The 19669-nt window shown below is 39.5% G+C and overlaps 1 protein-coding gene across 30 annotated transcripts in view; it reads right to left on the reverse strand.

Annotated features, from left to right (window-relative positions):
* Positions 1-19669, reverse strand: part of Nedd4l (NEDD4 like E3 ubiquitin protein ligase) — a 353886-nt gene that overhangs the window by 128682 nt on the left and 205535 nt on the right. For 9 of the 30 annotated variants that reach the window (XM_087188977.1, XM_087188971.1, XM_087188963.1 and 6 more), the window contains exon 1: positions 17234-19322. The exons of 17 other annotated variants lie outside the window; for them this stretch is intronic. In XM_087188977.1, coding sequence (XP_087045103.1) covers positions 17234-18334 — 1101 coding nt within the window. In that variant the 5' untranslated portion in view covers positions 18335-19322. Of the gene's footprint in view, positions 1-17233; positions 19323-19389; positions 19506-19669 lie in introns of those variants that run through there. 4 more of the 30 variants (XM_087189008.1, XM_087189014.1, XM_087189013.1 and 1 more) reach the window with 1 other exon arrangement.

Genomic DNA, 19669 nt, shown 5'->3' on the forward strand with positions numbered 1-19669 from the left:
AGAAAAAAATAAGAAACTTGTTGAAAAAGAAAAACAATCTCCAGTGAGGTTTCTATGAGTGCCAATCGCTTACATTCAGGGCTCAGGTTTGGTAAAGGAGAAGGCAGCACTGGATCATGTAATACCCTCCTCCCCCAGTCCTTGCATGAATGCTCCCAGGGGCATGCTTTCCTTTCTGCAAGGCTCCTCCTGCACCCCTGGGTCCTTCAAACAAAGAATCTCTGCACAAAAGTTAGTTTTTTCAGTGCAAAGAAACCTGAGGATAATCTGGCTGGGGCTACTGTATGATACCTAAAGTACTTTAGTCCAAAGCACGATGTCTGATTTTCCCATTTAAATCTACATTATAAGGAAAATTTTCAGTACATGATGCCAAAAAAGCATCCATTTCCCTAACAGAGACTTAAAGCTTATCTCCTGGCTCCTATTCCTGTCTTTTCCATGAACTCAGATTTTATGTCTACTCATCCTCAAGTCGTCAGCCCCCTAAGGAAATGTATGAAGAACTAGGGGACAATAACCCCAGAAGCTGAGGAAAACCTGCCAAAACTTTGCTCCCAGAAAATGTTTCTAAAGGGCCGGGGGTGAAGTTTGCAGGATAAATGAGCTATTTTAAAAGCTGTGGATCACTTTGTGGCCCACACATTATTCATCAATGGACAATACGCCTTATAATAAATGCAATCTGCAAATCAGCAGCAGACTCTCCGGTGCACAACTACAAAAATACATCCACCCACATCCTGGCATGACACAGACGGCAGAAAATGTCTTGAAATAACACTCCCTGAAGGAGCATAAAAGCTTCCTATTTTCTAGGTATACAACATGAAAATAACTATATACTAAGGGGAAATGACCTCCTGAGAGAACTGATGATTTTCCCTGGTATCCTGGGGAATAAACTCTGGGGGTGGGGTGGGGATAGGGGGAGAGAGGAGAGACAGAACCGGCCAGGGACTGGGCTCAGCCACCCTGAAGGCGATATGAGCTACTACAATGGCCTCCTCCTCTAGCTGGCTCCTGGCTCCCACTCCCTCCCTTCCCCTCCGTCAGTACAGTAGCCAGAATTGTCCATCCCTCTCTGCTCAAATCCTTCCTGCAGTCTTCCATCTACAGGACTCTCTTTGATCTACATATCCTATGACCATTCTGCTTTCATGAGCTCTACAGTGCATCCCTACATACCCTATTCTGCTACAACCCCATCCTTGTGGCTCCTCCTGTTTCGTAGATCAACCTGGCATTTAAGTCTTTTGCATCTGCTTGTCTTTTGTTCCAGACCGATGTCCTCCCAGCTATCTGCTTAGCTGCGCATCATCATCTCAGGGAGGCTCTCCTTGGCCACCCAATGTAAACCCGAAATGGACCATGCGCCATATCCCTCTTCCCTGCCATTTTGAAAGCCTCGACTATCTTGCCATATAGTAATTTTTCCACTTTATTCTGCTCATCCATTTTCCTGCTACCAGAGTACAAGTTGCATGAGGGCACGGGTTTGTTTTGTTCACTGTATGTACTCAGAATTTGGGACAGTTGAATTCCTTTAGTGAACATTTATCACCTTATTTACTAGCAATTTCATAGGACTATTTTACATGTCTCCAGAGGGCCCATGGGGAGAGTTCTACCCATTTGGTCAAGCAGCAAAAAATTCCATGTACCAAAAACAGGGGTTGATTGATTGACTGCTTGATTGTGCTGGGGATTGAATTCAGGGCCTTGTACATGCTAGGCAAGGACTCTATCATTGAGCTATGCTCTCAGCTCCATGGGGTTCTCAAAAAGGGTTTACATAAATATAATGACTGCAAAAGTCAGAATCACATGACCATCTTTTTCACCTTGACATCCAAAATACTCCCACCAAACAAAAGCATTTCATCAACATTTAGAAACATCTGGGTTTTCTCTGTTGCATTACCAGGACATAAACATTAGGTGCAGAATTATATCTTTACTTCATTGCCTGAGCTCTTCAAATTAGGGTTGTTCTTCAATCTGAAGGCAATAGTAAATAGGGGAAGAATGTGATACAGACTTCTCTATCATTTGCTTACATAAACACACACAAAATATCAGAGGCTCTCTGATCACAGAACACCATTAAAGGCACTGGGTCACTCTACATGAGCTCAGTATCTATCTCTCATGTATGCAACTCTTCACAGAAGAACCCACTGCTTGGAGATAGGGTTGGTCCCTGTGCCCCCCAGACTCTAGGTACCCTTCAGAAGTTTAAAATTTCACACTTCTCTGTCAAGAAATAGCAAGCCACTTTTCCAGTGTTTCTGCTAGAGACCAAAGTCTCATATTCCTTGGCAACTGTCTCAGTTATATTTTCACGAGTGATTCTAGCATTACCTTTTAAGATAACACGTCTTCTTTCAAGTTTAATAGGCTTTTAGGGTACATGATTTTAAAACATAAAATATGGACAATTTTTTATAAATTAAGTAGCAATCTGAACATAGACGATTAAAACCTAACAATAAGAACTGGAATTTTAAAGTAATTATGTAAACTCCAGGAAGCACAAAATCTTGTGACACTAGGGTTTTCCTAGTTTTCCTGACACGTAAAACTACCCACTGACCTGTTCCTTATATATATTGGCTGAAATGAAGATTTCAAGTTTTAAAATTCTAGGTGACAAATATACTGAGGAAAGCATTCATTGAGCATTCATTTTTCAAACAGTGTAACAGCTTTGATGTGAATATTACCACACAATTACCAAATTATTTTAGCAGTGCCAATACTTTTGAAAGCATTTCTCTTCATCAATTTGCTCTTTGTAACTTTATGGAAAGCAACCCTGACCTTAAAAGCAGAGAATAAAAACCCCTTACTAAAGGTTTCTGCTTAATTTGTAACTTGAACTCGATTAACTCCAACATTTCAAAGCACAATAATCGAAGAACCCATAATTGACCTTATTTTAAAATATTTAAATGTTTAAAAAGCATTCTAATGTCATGTCTATGAATACTGCCACCAGCAATTCCAGTATACTATTTTCAATTTCAATTTTTCCAATTTTATGTATTATATTTATTTTTATAATGCAAGAGGTGCAAAGCGGTACAATCTAGAGCTTGACCTTTCTGCCTTCGTTGTTAATCCCATTGTGTGACTCCTGACATAGATTTACTTCCTAATGCATAGATGAGGGAAGCAAAAGAGGGAAGGAGCTCAGTAATTTTCTAGTATTTACTAGAATTTTTACTACATAGCTAGGCATCCATTGGCAAAAATATGCACACAAAATTATGGACACTGAAAAATATACTATGAGAGAATCAAATTAATACATTAAGGAAAACATCTGCTATTTTCTTGATTTTATTTCTCATGGCTCAGAAATTTAATACTTTTATATAGTTGACTCTGTCCAACTTTTCTTTGTGATTTTCTTTTCTGCTTCCAAGATTTAGAAATTGATCATCCTACACAGATCTGATACTCAATTTTAACTGCTTCTTAACCTCAGATGTGGAACATTTTATATGAATTAATATAACTTTTATCTTGAAGTTTATTTAGTAGTTGGTTTAGGTTGTAGATCCAATCAATATTATTAATTTTTTTCCAATGGTTGTATCTACATACAATTGATACCATACTTCATTTTAGCTAAAAGGTCTAGTAGAAATATAGCCACATACAGCTGAATATGACTTAACCTGAATGGTGAAAATGTGGACTATGTTTTGTTTCATCTAAACACCTTTAATATTTAAACATACACAGTGTATATAGACAACTCTCCCATATCATAATGCAGGGTAAGGATCAGCATTTTCTTTTTTTTCTTTTTAAATATATATATTTATTGGTACATTTTAGGTATAATACACATTTACATTTATCATTGGGTGTTTGTACCAGAACATGATGCATCTTAGTTTTTATTTTTTCTCCCATTACCTGTATACCCTTCACCCCCTCCACCCTTCCCTATCTACACAGAGTTTGATTCCATTTTTTTCTCATAATTTTTTCTTTCCCTTCTTCCCTTTCCCCTTTCCCTTCCACCATCTCCAAACCCTTGGACCTTTTATTTCAAATTATTAATTATTCATTTTAATCATTTTCATCCTTATTTACACTTTCAATTTCTCACACTAGAGAAACTATTCAGTATTTACATGTGTGTCCTATTTATTTCACTTAAGAGGATGGCCTCAATATGCATCCATTTAGCTATAAATGTCTCTAGTTTCTCACTCTTTATGGCTGAGTATATTCCATTTCATAAAAAAACCACATCTTCTTTATCCAGTTTCCAGTTGATGGGCATCTGGGCTGTTTCCAAGCTTTAGCTATTACAAATTGTGCCGCTATAAACATAGGTGCACATATATCGTTGTGGTATGATTCTTTTAATTCTTTGGGGAAGATTCCCAGCAGGGGAATAGCTGGGTCAAATGGGACCTCTAGTCCTAGTTCTTTGAGGTATCTCCATACTGATTTCCACAGTGGTTGCACCCATCTACATTCCCACCAACGATGGAGAAGGGTTCCTTTCTCTCCACACCTCCACCAGCATTTGTTATTGGTTGATTTCTTCATAGCAGCCATTCTTTGTGGGGTGAGGTGGAATCTCAGTGTTGTTTTCATCTGCATCTCTCGAATGACCAGTGATGTTGAACATTTTTTCATATATTTACTTGCTATTTTTACTTCTTTGTCTGAGAAATGTCTGTTCATTTCGGATGTCCATTTTTGAATTGGGTCTCTGAATTTGGGAGGTCTGATTTTTTTCAGTTCTTTATATATTCTTGATAGGAGACCTTTGTCTGAGCTACAGCTGCGAAATATTTCTTCCCACATTGTAGGTTGCCTCTTAGCTCTGTTGGTAGTTTGTCTTGCAGTGCAGAAGCTTTTTAATACGATGAGATCCCAGTTGTTGATTCTTTGTGCTAGCTCCCGTGCTACTGAAGATTTGTTCATAAAGTCTTTTCCTATGCCAATGTCATCAAGAGTTCTACCTAACTTATCTTCCGGCAAGTTTAGTGTTTCTGACTTAATATTTAGATCTTTAATTCACTTCGATCTTAGTTTAGTGCATGGTGATAGGTATGGGTCTAGTTTTAATTTCTGACAGGTTGAAATCCAGTTTTTCCAACACCATTTATTAAATAGGTTGTCTTTCCTCCAATGAGGGTGGTTGGCTCCTTTGTCAAAGATGAGGTGACTGAGTATGTCTGGAGTTGTTTCTACATCTTCTAATCTATTCCACTGATCTTCGGGTCTGTTTCTTTGCCAGTACCATGCTGTTTTTATCACAGTAGCTTTGTAGTATAGTTAAAGATCAGCATTTTCTTATACAAATGTCATTATGAACACAAAAAGGAAAAAAAAAAACACCAAGAAAATGCTCAGAATACAGTTGACCTCCAAGTCATGACTGGCCTGACATATGAACAACTTGGGTTAATTAAGTTAGTGGAAGATTCATCTGCCTCTTTTTATCTATAGTGTGTACCCAGGTAAACATCTAGATGTCAGCTTACAATCAACTTGAGTTACAACAAGCACCTGAGAACTGATAGAATTTATAAGTCAAGGGCCCACTATATTTAGTTGTTCAGGATAAATTTTCTACTGCATATATAAACAGTTAATAAAGTCAATCCTATAAAGCTTGTGTCTGAGTTATGATCCTCCTGTAAGATATTACAACTGAAGTGACAGCTGTCTGTTTTACTCCTGAGTCTTTCCTACCCCTCTTTGCTACCACCAGCAGGAACATCTTTTGCTGCTCAGACTGGGCCCTGAAGGTGCACAGAGAATAGCTTTGAGGAAGGCTTCTGGCAGGGTAGGAATTCATCCAACTGTGGGCTAGATGAGATGAAGAGGAACTGTTCACGCTAAAAGCCACACCCCAAAATTTTTCTGTGACATTTCACATTAAAAATGATTTCATGATGCCTGCTAATCATGAATGAGGTAATTCTTGGGCAAATACACCCATCACATTCCTGGTAGTCACTTCTACACTCAGGCCTCCATGAGAGCTTCTCCCATTGGCCACTGGGACAAATCTGGTCATCTTTCAGGATGCTGTTCCAATTTTGCCCCTCCATACATCACTCCAGTCTCTCCTGCACTTATGTAAGCAATCTGTCACCCGCTGACTGTGCTGGGTGTCAGCACTTGGTTAGTGCTTGCTCTTGAGAATACAGGCTTTTGCTGGGTGGGCCTCACAGGCTCAGTTGTCCCGTCTGTCTGTGGGACTGAAGCTCTAAAACCAAGCTTCCCAAACATTTATAATTCTAACATCAAGAAGGGGAGCACTAAACATGAAGCAGTTATTCAAAAATAATTACTAGATACTTGAGAAATAAAAAGAATAGTCTCTACCATTGCAAAAGTAGAGCTGTTTCCTTTTTTCTAAAATTAAAGGAACTGACCTATATAATAATTTCTAAAACAACTCAGCTCTTAAGTCTATAAATCTAAAATAAAAAAAAAATTCCTGTGCAAATTAGCTGGGGGAAAAATGCCTCTCTACAGAATGCAGAAGCACCTCTTGCTAATGTAATTTCAACTGAGGCTGTAGACAGGCCTTGTGCACACTGTGTCCTGAGCTTTGGCATCAAGCACCTCAATTACATATCCCGATGGGTAGAGCACGGGATCAACATTTTTATGAAATGTGGTTTCCATTAATACATTAAATTAATTTAAATACTGAAATTTAATTAAAATGTTTACTGTTACATTTCAATTAGTTTCCTTTTATCACCTATAAAGACAATCAGTAAGGTCATATTGAACAGAGATACTATGTCTAACCCATTTTAAAAGAATTTCAGGGGCCTGGGATTTAGCTCAGTGGTTCCGCCGCTTGCCTTGCAAGCGCAAGGACCCGAGTTCGATCCCCGGTACCAAAAAAAAAAAAAAAAAAAAAAAAAAAAGAATTTCAGAGCTGTACTGTTGGTTTACTGTGTTTAATTGGAGCTAATTCCTTAAGTTAAAACATATATTACTTCTTCAATGTATTTCCTAGCCTGAAAAATTCTTGGGTTTGAAGCAGTGCTATATTTTTTGGATGGAGGTTAATATATACATCTCAGTATTTCTGTTCCATCTCAACTTTTACATTCAAGTCAACTGTAAAAATCTGAAACAAAACTCTCAAGTATATGATTTATTATGAAGCTCTGAAGTCTCTCAGGGTAATGGGAAACTATGATATGCGGGTCATTAAATATATTTTAAAAATCTTTCAGTTCTCCACTGACCATAAACAGTATGAAAGAGATCCTGTAGCTCCATCAGGAACTATCTGAATCACCAACTGTTTATCTGCTTACTAATGCTTTCTGCCCACCTGACCCCCAGAAAGAGGTAAACAAGATAATGAATAATGACTGGGATTGAAAGCAGATGCCTCAAAGTTATTACATGGAGAAGTCGAAGCCACATGCCTTACTATAACCTATAAAAATTGGCTATGTAAACTCTAGGGATCCCTAAAAGGCAAATTTGCCTGGGGCAGTTCTAGTCTCTTGCTCGCTGGGGAAATTTTAACCATTCTGCTAAGTATATGGCACATGTAACACTAAACAGTGAATAGTTTCAAAAAATAGATGGATTTGACAGGAATTTAAGAAACTCTTGATAGTAAGCATCTGAATTCTAAAACGTAGCAACAACCATTAAAGCACCAAATTATCAGAGAAGCCTCTTCTAGCTCAATTTATGATACTCTCATTTCGTGATTGATCCCATCACGGGAAGATTTAAACACTTGATTCAGAAGTGTCAAAACAGGCTATGGTTCTAAAATGATACAAGTATAAAAAGCAGGCTTCTTGAAACTTAATATCCTGAAAACTAAACTTCCTGTGAAAACATGGTGATGCCCAGAGACAAATTCATATTCAGGACACAGCAAAAAACTGGCCAGCACATCAGGGACTTACTTTCTGGCCCACTCACATTAAGCCACCTGTCTCACTTATTCATTTATCCCCGCTCTGTATCCCAGAGCTTGTCCAAGAAAGCCATGGTAAAATAATCAAGAGATTCCAAAAATGGGCGCTCCCTTGAGAACATTATGCATTCATGATGTACACTGAGTCAAGATTATTTTTAAACACCTTTCAATAATCTCCACTGGCTCAAAAAATTCAGACATTTTGTAATACTTACTTTAGCTGATTTTTTCTACACTCCATTTTTTTAGGTCTTTTTTTCAATTGGGACAGGGACGTACACAGCATGTGGATTCTGTTTTAGTGTTCTCTCTTGTGTAGGCATGGAATACTATGGTGCTTGGTGAGAATTAAAGGAAGAAGACGACTGAGGACAGAATGATGAGCCTCTGAATAATCACCCGCCAATTCTGGATTTGGTTTTCCAAGCTTCTTTTGGCATTTATACAGGAAGCTCCGAATTCAGATATTTATGTGCTGAATCAAGTTTCAGCACAATCTATCAATTTTGTTTTTTGTCCAACATTGCAAATATCTTGGTAAAGTATTTAAGAGTTAACAGGAAAAAATGCATTTAGGAGAGTTAATCTCTCTTGGCAGTTATAATATGCAGTTAATTGTTTTTATCTTAAAAATCTGCTGATCATTTCAAATTGCCCAAGTACCATTACCATTTAGATTAACTCTGCCTACACACAAATATCCATGGAACAGAAACACCCAATATTTATATAATATTAAGATAATCCTTGCATGGAATAAATTTCTTTTGGTCTTGTGAACTATTATGTAGAGAGAGCAAACATCTTATTAATATTTATTACATAACTGGAGATTCATTTCAATGACTAGGAACTCTGCCTCCAGGCTTAGCCAGGCAAAGCAGCTGCAACATTTATGAAAACCTTCTGGAAGGCAATAGCTAGGTAAGGCATATTCCCAAACACTTCCCTTGTTTTTAAGTCACACAATGTAGAAACTGTAGAGATAACATGACACTGCTTCTCAAATGCCTCTAAGGAATCTAACCCTGACCACTGGAAATTCATCACAGCAAAATGATATGATAAAAATACATGAGAAATGAAGCCAGAATGTCCTGAAGATGTCAAAAAATCAACAATGCAAAAATCATTAAGGTCATTTTCTCCATGTTTCGCTCATAAATCAATTCTTTTTAAGAACTGCCATCATCACAGGGTAGTGTTGGGGACAAATAGGAAAGACCAGATGATGTCAGAGAGGAGATCAAAGCTAGTTATTAAAGTCTACATTTCCAGATATGCCATAAATGCACATTGTTCTTGTGTCTGATACTATGCTGATCAAAAATTACCTGTTCACAACTAACCTAATTAACTTCTTAAGTGAAAGACTCACATACTTGATTCATGAATTGGTGTCTGCACAGATCTGCCTCATTTAACTTAGGAGCTACACCCCTGTTTTTGGTGCTCCAATCTATGAAGTTGGACATTTTTACCTTCATTTTTAATGATGAGGGACTAAGCCTAAGGGGAGTCTAACCACTCAAAGTCTCAAACCCAGTGAGCTGCTGAGGGTGGCTCTTTGGATCCCCAAAGCTGTCTCCTCCCTCTAGTAGGCCAGGACTGCAAGGCACCCAGTGAATTATCTTCAACCTTTTCAGCAAAAATGTTTCATCACAAGAAACATTCATAGTGTCTTTTGGCTTAAAGTATTCTTTTTAATTGTGCATATATAAATCTTTGTAATGTATATATTCTTATTGTATATACATAGTATACTATGATATCACACCTAATGACAGTATCGCATACTTTCATCTGAAACAGGGAAAAACTCTACTTTAGATGGTGGTAAGAAAGGCTATGAGATGATGCCTCTACAATGGAATAGTCATACATTATTAACTGAAGAATAAACAAGCATTCATCAGTTGTAAAGTCCTAAAACATGACCTATCATTGCAAGTCCTATATGATAATGTTGACAAACACAAGTCGGTGTCAACCCTGTACATTGCTGATACAACATTTAAAAAAATAATTTAAGTAGTCAAAATAATGAAAATATTTGAAATTTTGCCATACTAGGTTATTACATGTCACCATATGAGAGACCACTACTACATTTCGGAGAGGAAAAATTTATAGAATCCAATTTATAGAAACCAATTCAACGGAAGGAATACTACTTTTTTTCTTATCCATCACAGTGTTGCTATTATGTTTTCAAAGGAAGTGATGAGTATATATTTGATATTCACAGAGTTATTTTTAGGGTAACAAAGAGACACCAACTGGTATTGATATGAAATTTTTTCTGTATATTAAAACATCTCAAACTGAAATTCCCTCCAAATAAAAATAATATAGATATCTTTGTTGTTCAGCAAATGAACCTTTACTCACCAAAAATTACCACACTATTTCTTTCTCTTTTTTTTCCCCCATTAACTTTATTGGTACATTTTGGTACATTTTAGGTATAAAATACAGTTACATTCATCATTGGGATCTTGTAGCATTACATGAGTCTCTTGGTTCTTATTTTTTTCCCCTTCCCTTGCCTTCCCTTCACCCCCTCCACCCTTCCCTATTTGCAAAGACCTTGTTTCCATTTTTTTCCTCTTCTCATATTTTTTCTTTTCCCTCTTTTCCCTTCCCCTACCCCTCCCAATTCCCCTGCTCTTTTAGACCTTTTCTTCCTGTTACACAATATCAGTTATACATTTTTTTAAATTACAACATTAAGATCTAGGAGACATTACCACAGATTTTACAGAATTTAAAAGGATATAGAAAGCATATTTCAAAAATCTGTTTTGAAATAAATTTGACAACTTCTAAGAAGTAACTTGGAAGACAAATTAATGAAACTAACTGTGGAGGAAATATAAAATTTGAATAGCACCTATTAAAGAAAGTATATTCTTAGCTTGAAAACCTACCTATATGACAACAGCAGGCTCATAAACATTTTAACTGATAAATTATATCAAACAATTAAAGCAGAAAAAAGAAGGAACACTTCTCCCCTCATTTTAGGAACTCAACATTGTGCTAATCCTAAAAGTGGATAAAGATAATAGAAGAAAAAAGTATGAACAGAGATAAAAATTTGTTTAACAAAACAAACTATTAGAAGTCAGATCTGGCAGGATGTAGAAAGTGGTTTTGTTATAGGGATGGCAGTGTTGGTTCAGCATTGGAAGATCCACCCCCAAAAGTCATCATTTAAACAGAGGAAAGGAAAAAGCCATATGATCCTGTCAGTAGTTGGAGAAAAAGTATTGGACTAAATTCTATAGCTGTTCATGGTAAAAGCTATCGGGAGACTAGAAGTAGAACAGAAACTTCTCAACAGATTAAAGACATGTACTCCATATTTCCAGTGAGAATGCCTTATATGAATGGAGTAGATACAATGCTTTCTCCTTAAGGTGGGGAACAAGGGCAGATATGCTTACTCTTTATCTGTCCATTAAACTTTGAAACCTAGTCCCCACCAAAATAGTCTGGCAAGAAAATGACACAACTAGGACAGGATTGGCACGGCAGAAGCAAAATCTTTATATGTAGATAAAATGATCATCTACAGAGAAAATACTAAGAAATCTCTAGAAGCCCCTAGAACTTGTACTTGAATTTAGCAGGATTAGAAAACACAAGGTATATACAAAAATTCAGGTCTGTGTATACTTGCTATAAATGAAGAATTGGATATTGAAATTTAAAAGTTATGTAGGTGTACAAGAGACCTAGAAAAGTTAAAAACAAAACCAGTGTTGGAAGACATTTAGTATCTAATTTTAAGACATCCTCTAAAGCTACAGTAATCAAGGCTGTGTTGGTGTAAGGAAAGACATATAGATCATTGGAATAAAACAGAGAATCTAGAAATAGAACCACACATATATGGTCCACGGAGTTTTGAAAGATTATTTAACATTAGCATTTTATAGAACATAAACTCAATTCAAGAGCCGAGGAAGAGACAGTGTTTTCAGCAAATGCACTAGAACACCTGGTATCCATATATAAAAAATTAACCTCAATCCTTTATTTCCATACATGAAAATAACTTGAAAGGATCTATGAACCTAAATAAGAAGCCTAAAAGCATAAAACTTTAAGAAGAAATTATAAGGGAAAATATTTATGAATTCAGGGTAGGCAAGAACTACCTAGGATACAAAAAACATGATGTATAAAAGAAAAAAACTGATGAGATTCCATCAAAATTTAGAACTTTAAATGACATCATTAAAATGAAAAGTAGTTCTTAAACAGACCATATTTACAATGCATATAACCTATGACCAGAATATATAAAGAATTCTTAGAGCTCATTAATAGACAACCCAATTAAAATATAGACATAAGAAGATGATAAATAGCCAGTATAGCACAAGGAATGGTGTGCAACTCTAGAATCAGAAAAATACTAATCAGTACTATAATAAGACTGAATTATACACTCATTAGGGAGATGAAGTTAAAAGTTTTAAAAGCCTTGTCATGACTTTTTCTTTTTGTTGGATTCTCCCCCTTTGCATTTAATTTGTCACACCCAATGGATTCATTCTGCTGGGTTTCCTGGGGTTGTGATCCTCACTGTCTTTTCCTAGGGTATTGTCTAAAATTTTTTGGAGTGCTGGTTTGGTATTCATGTAGTTCCTAAGGTGCTCTTTACCATGAAAGTATCTTATTTCTCCATCAATTTTGTAAGATAATTTTGCAGGGTACATCAATCTGGGTTGGAGGCTGTTTTCCTTTAGGGCTTGAAATACATCACTCCAAGCTCTTCTTGCCTTGAGGGTTTGCATTGAGAAGTCTGCTGTGATTCTGATGGGCTTTCCTTTGTATGTGATTTGTTTCTTTTCTCTCACTGCTTGTAGAATGTTGTTCTTCTGTTGGATTTCTGGAATCCTAACTATTATATGCCTATGTGTAGAGTTTTTTTGATCAAGGCTAGCTGGAGTCCTACATGCCTCACTTATCTGTATGTCAAGTTCTTTTCCCCTCCTTGGGAAGTTTTCTGCCATCACTTCTGTGAAGAGTTTTTTTACGTCATCTGCACTCTCTCCTCTTTCTTCATTGACTCCAATCAGTCTTATGTTATTCTTCTTTGCATTGTCTAGCACCTGCTGGATTGATTTCTTGTGTTCCCTTACAATTTTAAAGTAATTTTTCTTTTCCTCCTTACTAACTGCAATCTTATCTTCTATATGTGAAATTCTATCCTCACATTGGTTCATTCTGCTGTGCAGACTTCCGATGGAGTTTTTAATCTCTTGGAAATCTGTTTGTATCTGTTTTATGGATTCCATTTGTTTCCTATGTTGGGATTCCATCATGTTTGTGTCCTCTCTAGATTTATTAATCATGTCTTGCACCATGAGCAAAATCTTTGCTGTTATCTGAGTTATTATATCTGATTTCATTTTTCCCATATCCTCTTTTGTTGCCAATTCAGAGAGTCCAGGTGGTTGAGTATCAGATTGTTCTATCTCGTTTCCCTTTGGGGTTGCTGTAGGTGATCTGGAAGTCTGTTTTTGAGGCTTGTTTATGTGTCTTCTCACTTCCACGGGGGGAGGGGAGTGCTTCTGGCACCCGCGTGGCTCACCTTCTCTGCCCTAGGAGCTTGGGATGGCAGTGGGGGAGCTTCCTTCCGGGTGTTGGGACCAGCTCAGCTTCTCTGCCCTAGGAGCTTGGGATGGCGGCGGGGAGCTTCCTTCCGGGTGCTGGGACCGGCTGAGCTTCTCTGCCCTAGGAGCCTGGGATGGAGGCGGGGAGCTTCCTTCCAGTTGCTGGGACCGGCTCAGCTTCTCTGCACTAGGAGCCTGGGATGGTGGCAGGGGAGCTTCCTTCCAGGTGCTGGGACTGGCTCACCTTCTCTGCCCTAGGAGCCTGGGAAGGAGGCGGGGAACTTCCTTCTGGGTGGTAGGACCAGCTGAGCTTCTCTGCCCTAGGAGCCTGGGATGGCGGCGGGGGAGCTTCTTTCCAGGTACTGGGACCACCTGAGCTTCTCTGTCCTAGGAGCCTGGGATGGAGGCGAGGAGCTTCCTTCTGGCTGCTGGGACCAGCTGACCGTCTCTGCCCCTACCACACTATTTCTAAGAAGTACATGTCCAGTGAAGACACGGGCAAGTTCAGAAAGGCTGGGATGGAAGGAAAGAAGGACACTCCCTCCTTTCCTATTAGTGTAAACAGTAGGTGTGAGAATTCCTGTTTGCTTCCTGTACATTCTCTTCCCTCTGTTCACCTTCCAAACTCTTGTGTCAGCAAGAAATTGAGATAGTCACTAAGACTTTCCAAGTAACTAGCGTAACATTATATACACAGTAAACTAAACACTTATTAACATTAATGGAATTAGAAAGCTGGCTCAAGCCTATAAAACGCAGAACTTGGCAGTTATTAGGCACGAAACAGTGTTCAAAGGGGGTTCACATATTCCTAACAGCTGACTCAACTTCCTTAGAATAACACTAATGCAGTTAAATGGCTCATAACCAAAGCAAATTAGCCAAAAACTCACTTGAGAAAGTAACTAAATTATTTTAAAATGCCATAGGTTAATGGATAAATTCTAAGGCCTCTGAAATATTTTAGTGGATTATAAATTGATGCCTATAGGAAACATTTGTGCCTTTTGTTGTTATTGTGCAGGGGACTGAACCAGGAGCTTTACACTTAGCTACATCCTTATCCCCTTTTTAAAGTTTTTATATTGAGACAAGGTCTTGGTACGTTGCCAGGGTGTGTGTGTGGAGGGGGGTTTGAACTTGTGATCCTTCTGTCTCAGCCTCACCGAGTGCTAAGATTTTAAGTCTCACCAGCACACCTTGCTCTAATTCTGCCTTACGGATGGTGACTGATCTGGAGAAGTCTATCGCCACATTAGGTTCTCTCTGTATTTTTTAAAAAAATCTAGCTAGTTAACATTTTTGAAGTCATGCTGTGTTTTAGATTTGTACATGGCAGGAAATTTGGGCGGCATAGACAGATAAAAGTACTCAGCAATTTAAACTTATAGTAAGATCTACAGCATTTCTTATGAAATTTGAGTTCATTTGTAAAGGAATCCTGAGTGGTATTCCCAAGTCAAAAAAGATTTTCTATCACTGAAAAACTATATTGCAGTCAATTTTAGTTAATTTTTCTTGTAAATTTAATAATTAAATGCCCTTCTGACCAAGGAAGCACATATTAGAAATGCCAAAAAGCGTGGTGGTGGCCAGAATGTAGACACCCAAGTGAATGTTTTCTTTCAAGATAAATAAGGCTGTGGCAGCTGCCACTTACCCACTGGTCCTATGAAACACATACAAAGTTGCTGAATGGAGCAGAGTTTTTTCTGTGTGACCAACTTTGTTTTTGTTTTCTAAAGAAAAAAAGCTTTTGCTTGAAAGAAAACCAATTTACCAACTATGTACTAATTTATGTACACGCACAAAAACACACACATATGAAATCCGTTCACTAGATAAAACTTACTCTCCATAATAAACTTTATTGCCGAATTTATATTTCCAACTTCATTAAATTTATTTTCTATTACATTGTCCTTTCAGATAAAAATAGCCCTTGTAGGAGACACATACTTTTAGTATATTCTGTTTTTAATTACATTAAAACTCCAAACCAAATGAGAATTTAATCATATAAATATAAATGCATTTGTTTGACACCAGAGCTGCAAAAATGATTTGTTTTTAGTAATGTAACCAAGCAGTTATCAAGTCTGTAGGATATGTAATTTTTCTCCATCTTCCTATGGTAGGTAGCTCAAGTTAATATGGAATTGTGATGCTAAACAAAAGCCTACAATTGTCATGATATTAATTTGCTGGGGTGGGTTAAAAGCTTCTATACTATTGAAATTTGTATTAGTGCATAATAAGTGGTATAGGTTCAGACCAACACACTACATAGCCATTTCCTAATAAAAGGATTTGAGACAATAAAAAACTGGAAGGATAGAAAAATATATTTACATTTAGCATCTGATTATACATTCAAAATGGTGAAAAGCAGTGATAGAGGAGTGACGACATTTATGTGAATCACAAAAAAATACTTCTGAACACAAAGCAACAAAGGACACTAGAATTCTAGAGTAATATTCAAGGTGCCCACTTTGAAAAGCCAACTTATAAGTGAAATCCAAACAAAAGTCCCACCGACATTTCATAATCATATCCTCAAACTAATAACCACGTGAAGTTCAGGGGAAAAAAATCCAGTTCAAAAATATAAGGAGCTTGTTCTTTAAGAAAACACTCAATGGCTAGTGACCACTAGTAAAAAGAAATCTAACCAATTAAACTTCTCATCCTACTCTAAACTATGAAAGCTGCAGAGTCATCATCTGCCTAGGAGAGTCAGCAGCTGTCTCTCTGTACTCCATTTCGCTGAAAGGGAGAGAGCAAGAACACAGGCAAAGTAAAGCCAGAGTCTTCTGCAAGGCGTCTATCTGCACAGCTGGAGACAGGGCACTTGCTATGCTATATACAGCATCCTTGGCTTAGACACTCAAGTGGGCAGTGTTAAGTTGCACTGCTTTGCAATCTAACCATTATAGGCTCCCCACGCAGCTTCCCCTAACCTTGGTCCATAAGCCAATCTGCTTCAAAACCACATCTCTTACTGTCCCTAAAGTGACACTACTCTTCTTCAGCATTACCTAATGGGATAAAAATCAAAGACAATACATTATATAACAAGGTCCAGTAATAGTCTACAATAAAAAGGAAGAACTAAACTTTATATACACTTAATGATTAAGACAGTAAAACTCTACTCCGTTGCAATACTGTCTTCACCTTTATCAAAACTGATTATTTTTGGAGGGAAGTGTTGTCACTGGCTACATTTGCAAGCAGTTTTTAAAATGCGTTTCCAACATCAACATATCGGGGCACTGGCTTGTTTTTGCAGACTAATCTTAAGTAATAAATTTTTAAAATTCTTTTATTCAGAAGCAAAACAAAAGTGTGTGTGTGTGTGTGTGTGTGTGTGTGTGTTGCTTGGATTTCTAAAACAGAGATCTTTGCCTTTGAAGACCTAAACAAAACATTTTCTGAAAGGATAACTAGCTTCATGGAACTCTACCAAAACTCTGGACCAGAAATTACCTCCCCAGAATGCCGCCAGACGCTGATTTCACTGGCCTGAAGCAGGGAAACTCCCAGAACGGAGGGTGAAGCTTATTTTAATTATGCTGCAGAGTAAGTTTTCTGAGTTGGGACTCTCCGGTGGTCTCTGCAATTTGCACTCATAAACATGCGGACTTACCGGGGCACCCGCTCCTGGAGAATCAGGACTCTTGCCATTCTCCTCCTCGGGATTCTGGGGAGTTTCTTCCGGCCCCCGAGTCACAAGAATCCGGAAATGCTGCTGCCCCGCATTTTGATCTTGCCTGATCTTAAACGTGCACCCCTGACCCTGTGAAGTCCTCTCCGTGGAATTTGTCCTGCGGATCTCAGGAGCCATCCTGCCTGTCCAAGGCAGCGTCTCAGGGGCTCCTCGGTCTTCCGTGGGACTCCCCCGGCCGACCCGGGGCTGGGTAGGGTACGAGGTGCTCCTCTCCAGCCGAATGCGGGGATACCTCACCAACCTGTCCCCCTTTGTGCCAGTGAAGCCAAAATTGAAGTCGCTGCCCAGCCCCGGTGCACCTTTTTGGGGCTGTTGCAACTGGAAAACAAAGCATCGCTTCCCCGAGATTCCAGAAGCATCAGGAAGGTGCTGCAGCGACCAGCGCCTGGGCTCTGGGGCTGCATGGCTGTCAGACCCAAAAGGCAGCAGGCGCACCTGGCGCACGTCTGCACTGGAGGCGCGGTGATGGATACGCAGGCCCGGGGTGGCCTCCTCCACGCCATCTGCCAACCCCGGGCCCCGCATGAGGCGGTCACACGTGCCATTGACCTGGGGGTCCTGGACTGCCCTTGGAGGGGAGCTCCCGGGGGTGTCCCTTGGCGAGGGCTCCTGCACACCACTCTGGGCCGCAGTGGCTGTGGCCTGGTCCCCGAGGTCGGACGTGGCACTCGGAGGCCGGTCCTCAGAGCCATCAGGTGGCCCGCACCCGTCAGTGGCACCATCAGTTGCCTTGCGCTGCAGGGAGATCTGCACGGAGGAGCTGCGCGTCGGGCGGGCGTCAATGCCAGTGAGGAGCTGCGGGATGAACATGGACGAGCTACGCTTGAGAGCGCCCACGCCTTCTTGCAGGCCGCCGCCGTCCTCCCCTCCATTCTGGGCGAAGGGGTGCGGGCCGCTCCGCCGCGGGAGGGTGTGGAATGCCATGAAAAAGTCTTCTTCTCTCTCCTGGTCTAGGATCTCTGACTCGGGGGCTGTGTTGCTGCGACCAGAGCCAAAATGAAACCGAAGCCGATGGGCCATGGTGACCAGGGGGGCTGGGAGGGAGAGGGCGAGCAGCAACCAGCCCGGCACTCCCAGAAGTCAAAAACCAAAGACACCAACTCCAAGAAAAAGTGTCCCATCTGCCAAACCGTTAGCACTGCGGCACCAAAAGCGACAGATAGCAGAAATAGCCCAAGTGGCAAGCGGCATTCCAGGCATGATTGGATAAGAGCAAAAAGCTCTCATCTGCACCGTGACAGAGGGTAGGATGGCCAGAACCACATGACCGCGCTCTCCCCCTCCAATGCCAGCTTGTGGACTTAGTGCAATTTCCCCCGTCTCGCTCTTTTTTTTTGTTTTGTTTTTTTGTTTTAAGCAGCAAGAGCCTGAAACAGCACCTTCCCAGCTGCTGCTATTCTGTCAGAAAGGGGCAGCCCAGCAGGGAGCTGGCGCAGCTGACTAAGGCAGCAAACACACCTCGAGCCCTGCTGCTGTAAATTTGACCGCATCACATTCACTGAACATTTCTTTCCCGACTATGCACTGCACTGGGACTCCGTAGCCTGTGCCAGGGTTCCGGTGCATTAAACACAAACACACACTGGTGCCTTCCCAAACACAGCTTGGCTGAAGGGGAAACCCTTTCATAAGCGTCAGATGGTATGTTTCTGTTATTTATGATATCACTACACTACCATGACGGAATGCAAACTAATAAAACATGCTATAAATACAGTTACACACCCCACAGAACTAGTGTCCCTTTAATGGGAAATAATTAGACCATGATCTACTAGTAAGAAAATAGCTAAGTGAGGTAAAAGGGGGCACAAACTTACTACACAGCCAGTTGTGCGTCTAGTTGGCCTCCTGCTCCTCTGAACATTTATTTAAAAGGGGTGTGTGGATCTCACATATAACATGATTGTCAGACACGGAAGTACCAGAGAAAAAGAAACCCAGCTGGAGAAAACATTCATTCTCATATGGCAGGTAGGAGAAAAAAAATACCCGCCCCCCCCGCCCCCCCCCAAAAGAAAGGAAAATTTAAGAAGGTTGTCCATATGGTTTTTGAAGTAATTTAAATTAAATACCATATTGAAGAAATGCCGCCTGGAGCTGACTATTTTCCAGTAAGAAGTCAGCAATTTTAGCACAGTTAGGATACAAACATGGAATCTTCCTATGTTTGCAGTGAGCCAAAAAGGACCTAAGAAATAAAAGTGCACATTCAAAAACCTGTCATCAGATTTGTAGTTAACTTGGAAATATTCTATGTGTTTTAAACTTATTATTTTCTATGAACCAGAAACATCAGTTATTTTAACAAAGAGGTTTATTTAGCAGGAGGTTAAAAAATAAAAGAGTAAAATA

This window comes from Heterocephalus glaber, unplaced genomic scaffold (genome assembly GCF_053883595.1).
Source record: "Heterocephalus glaber isolate CG9 unplaced genomic scaffold, H.glaber_assembly_v1.0 deba00000331, whole genome shotgun sequence".
NCBI lineage: Eukaryota > Metazoa > Chordata > Mammalia > Rodentia > Bathyergidae > Heterocephalus > Heterocephalus glaber.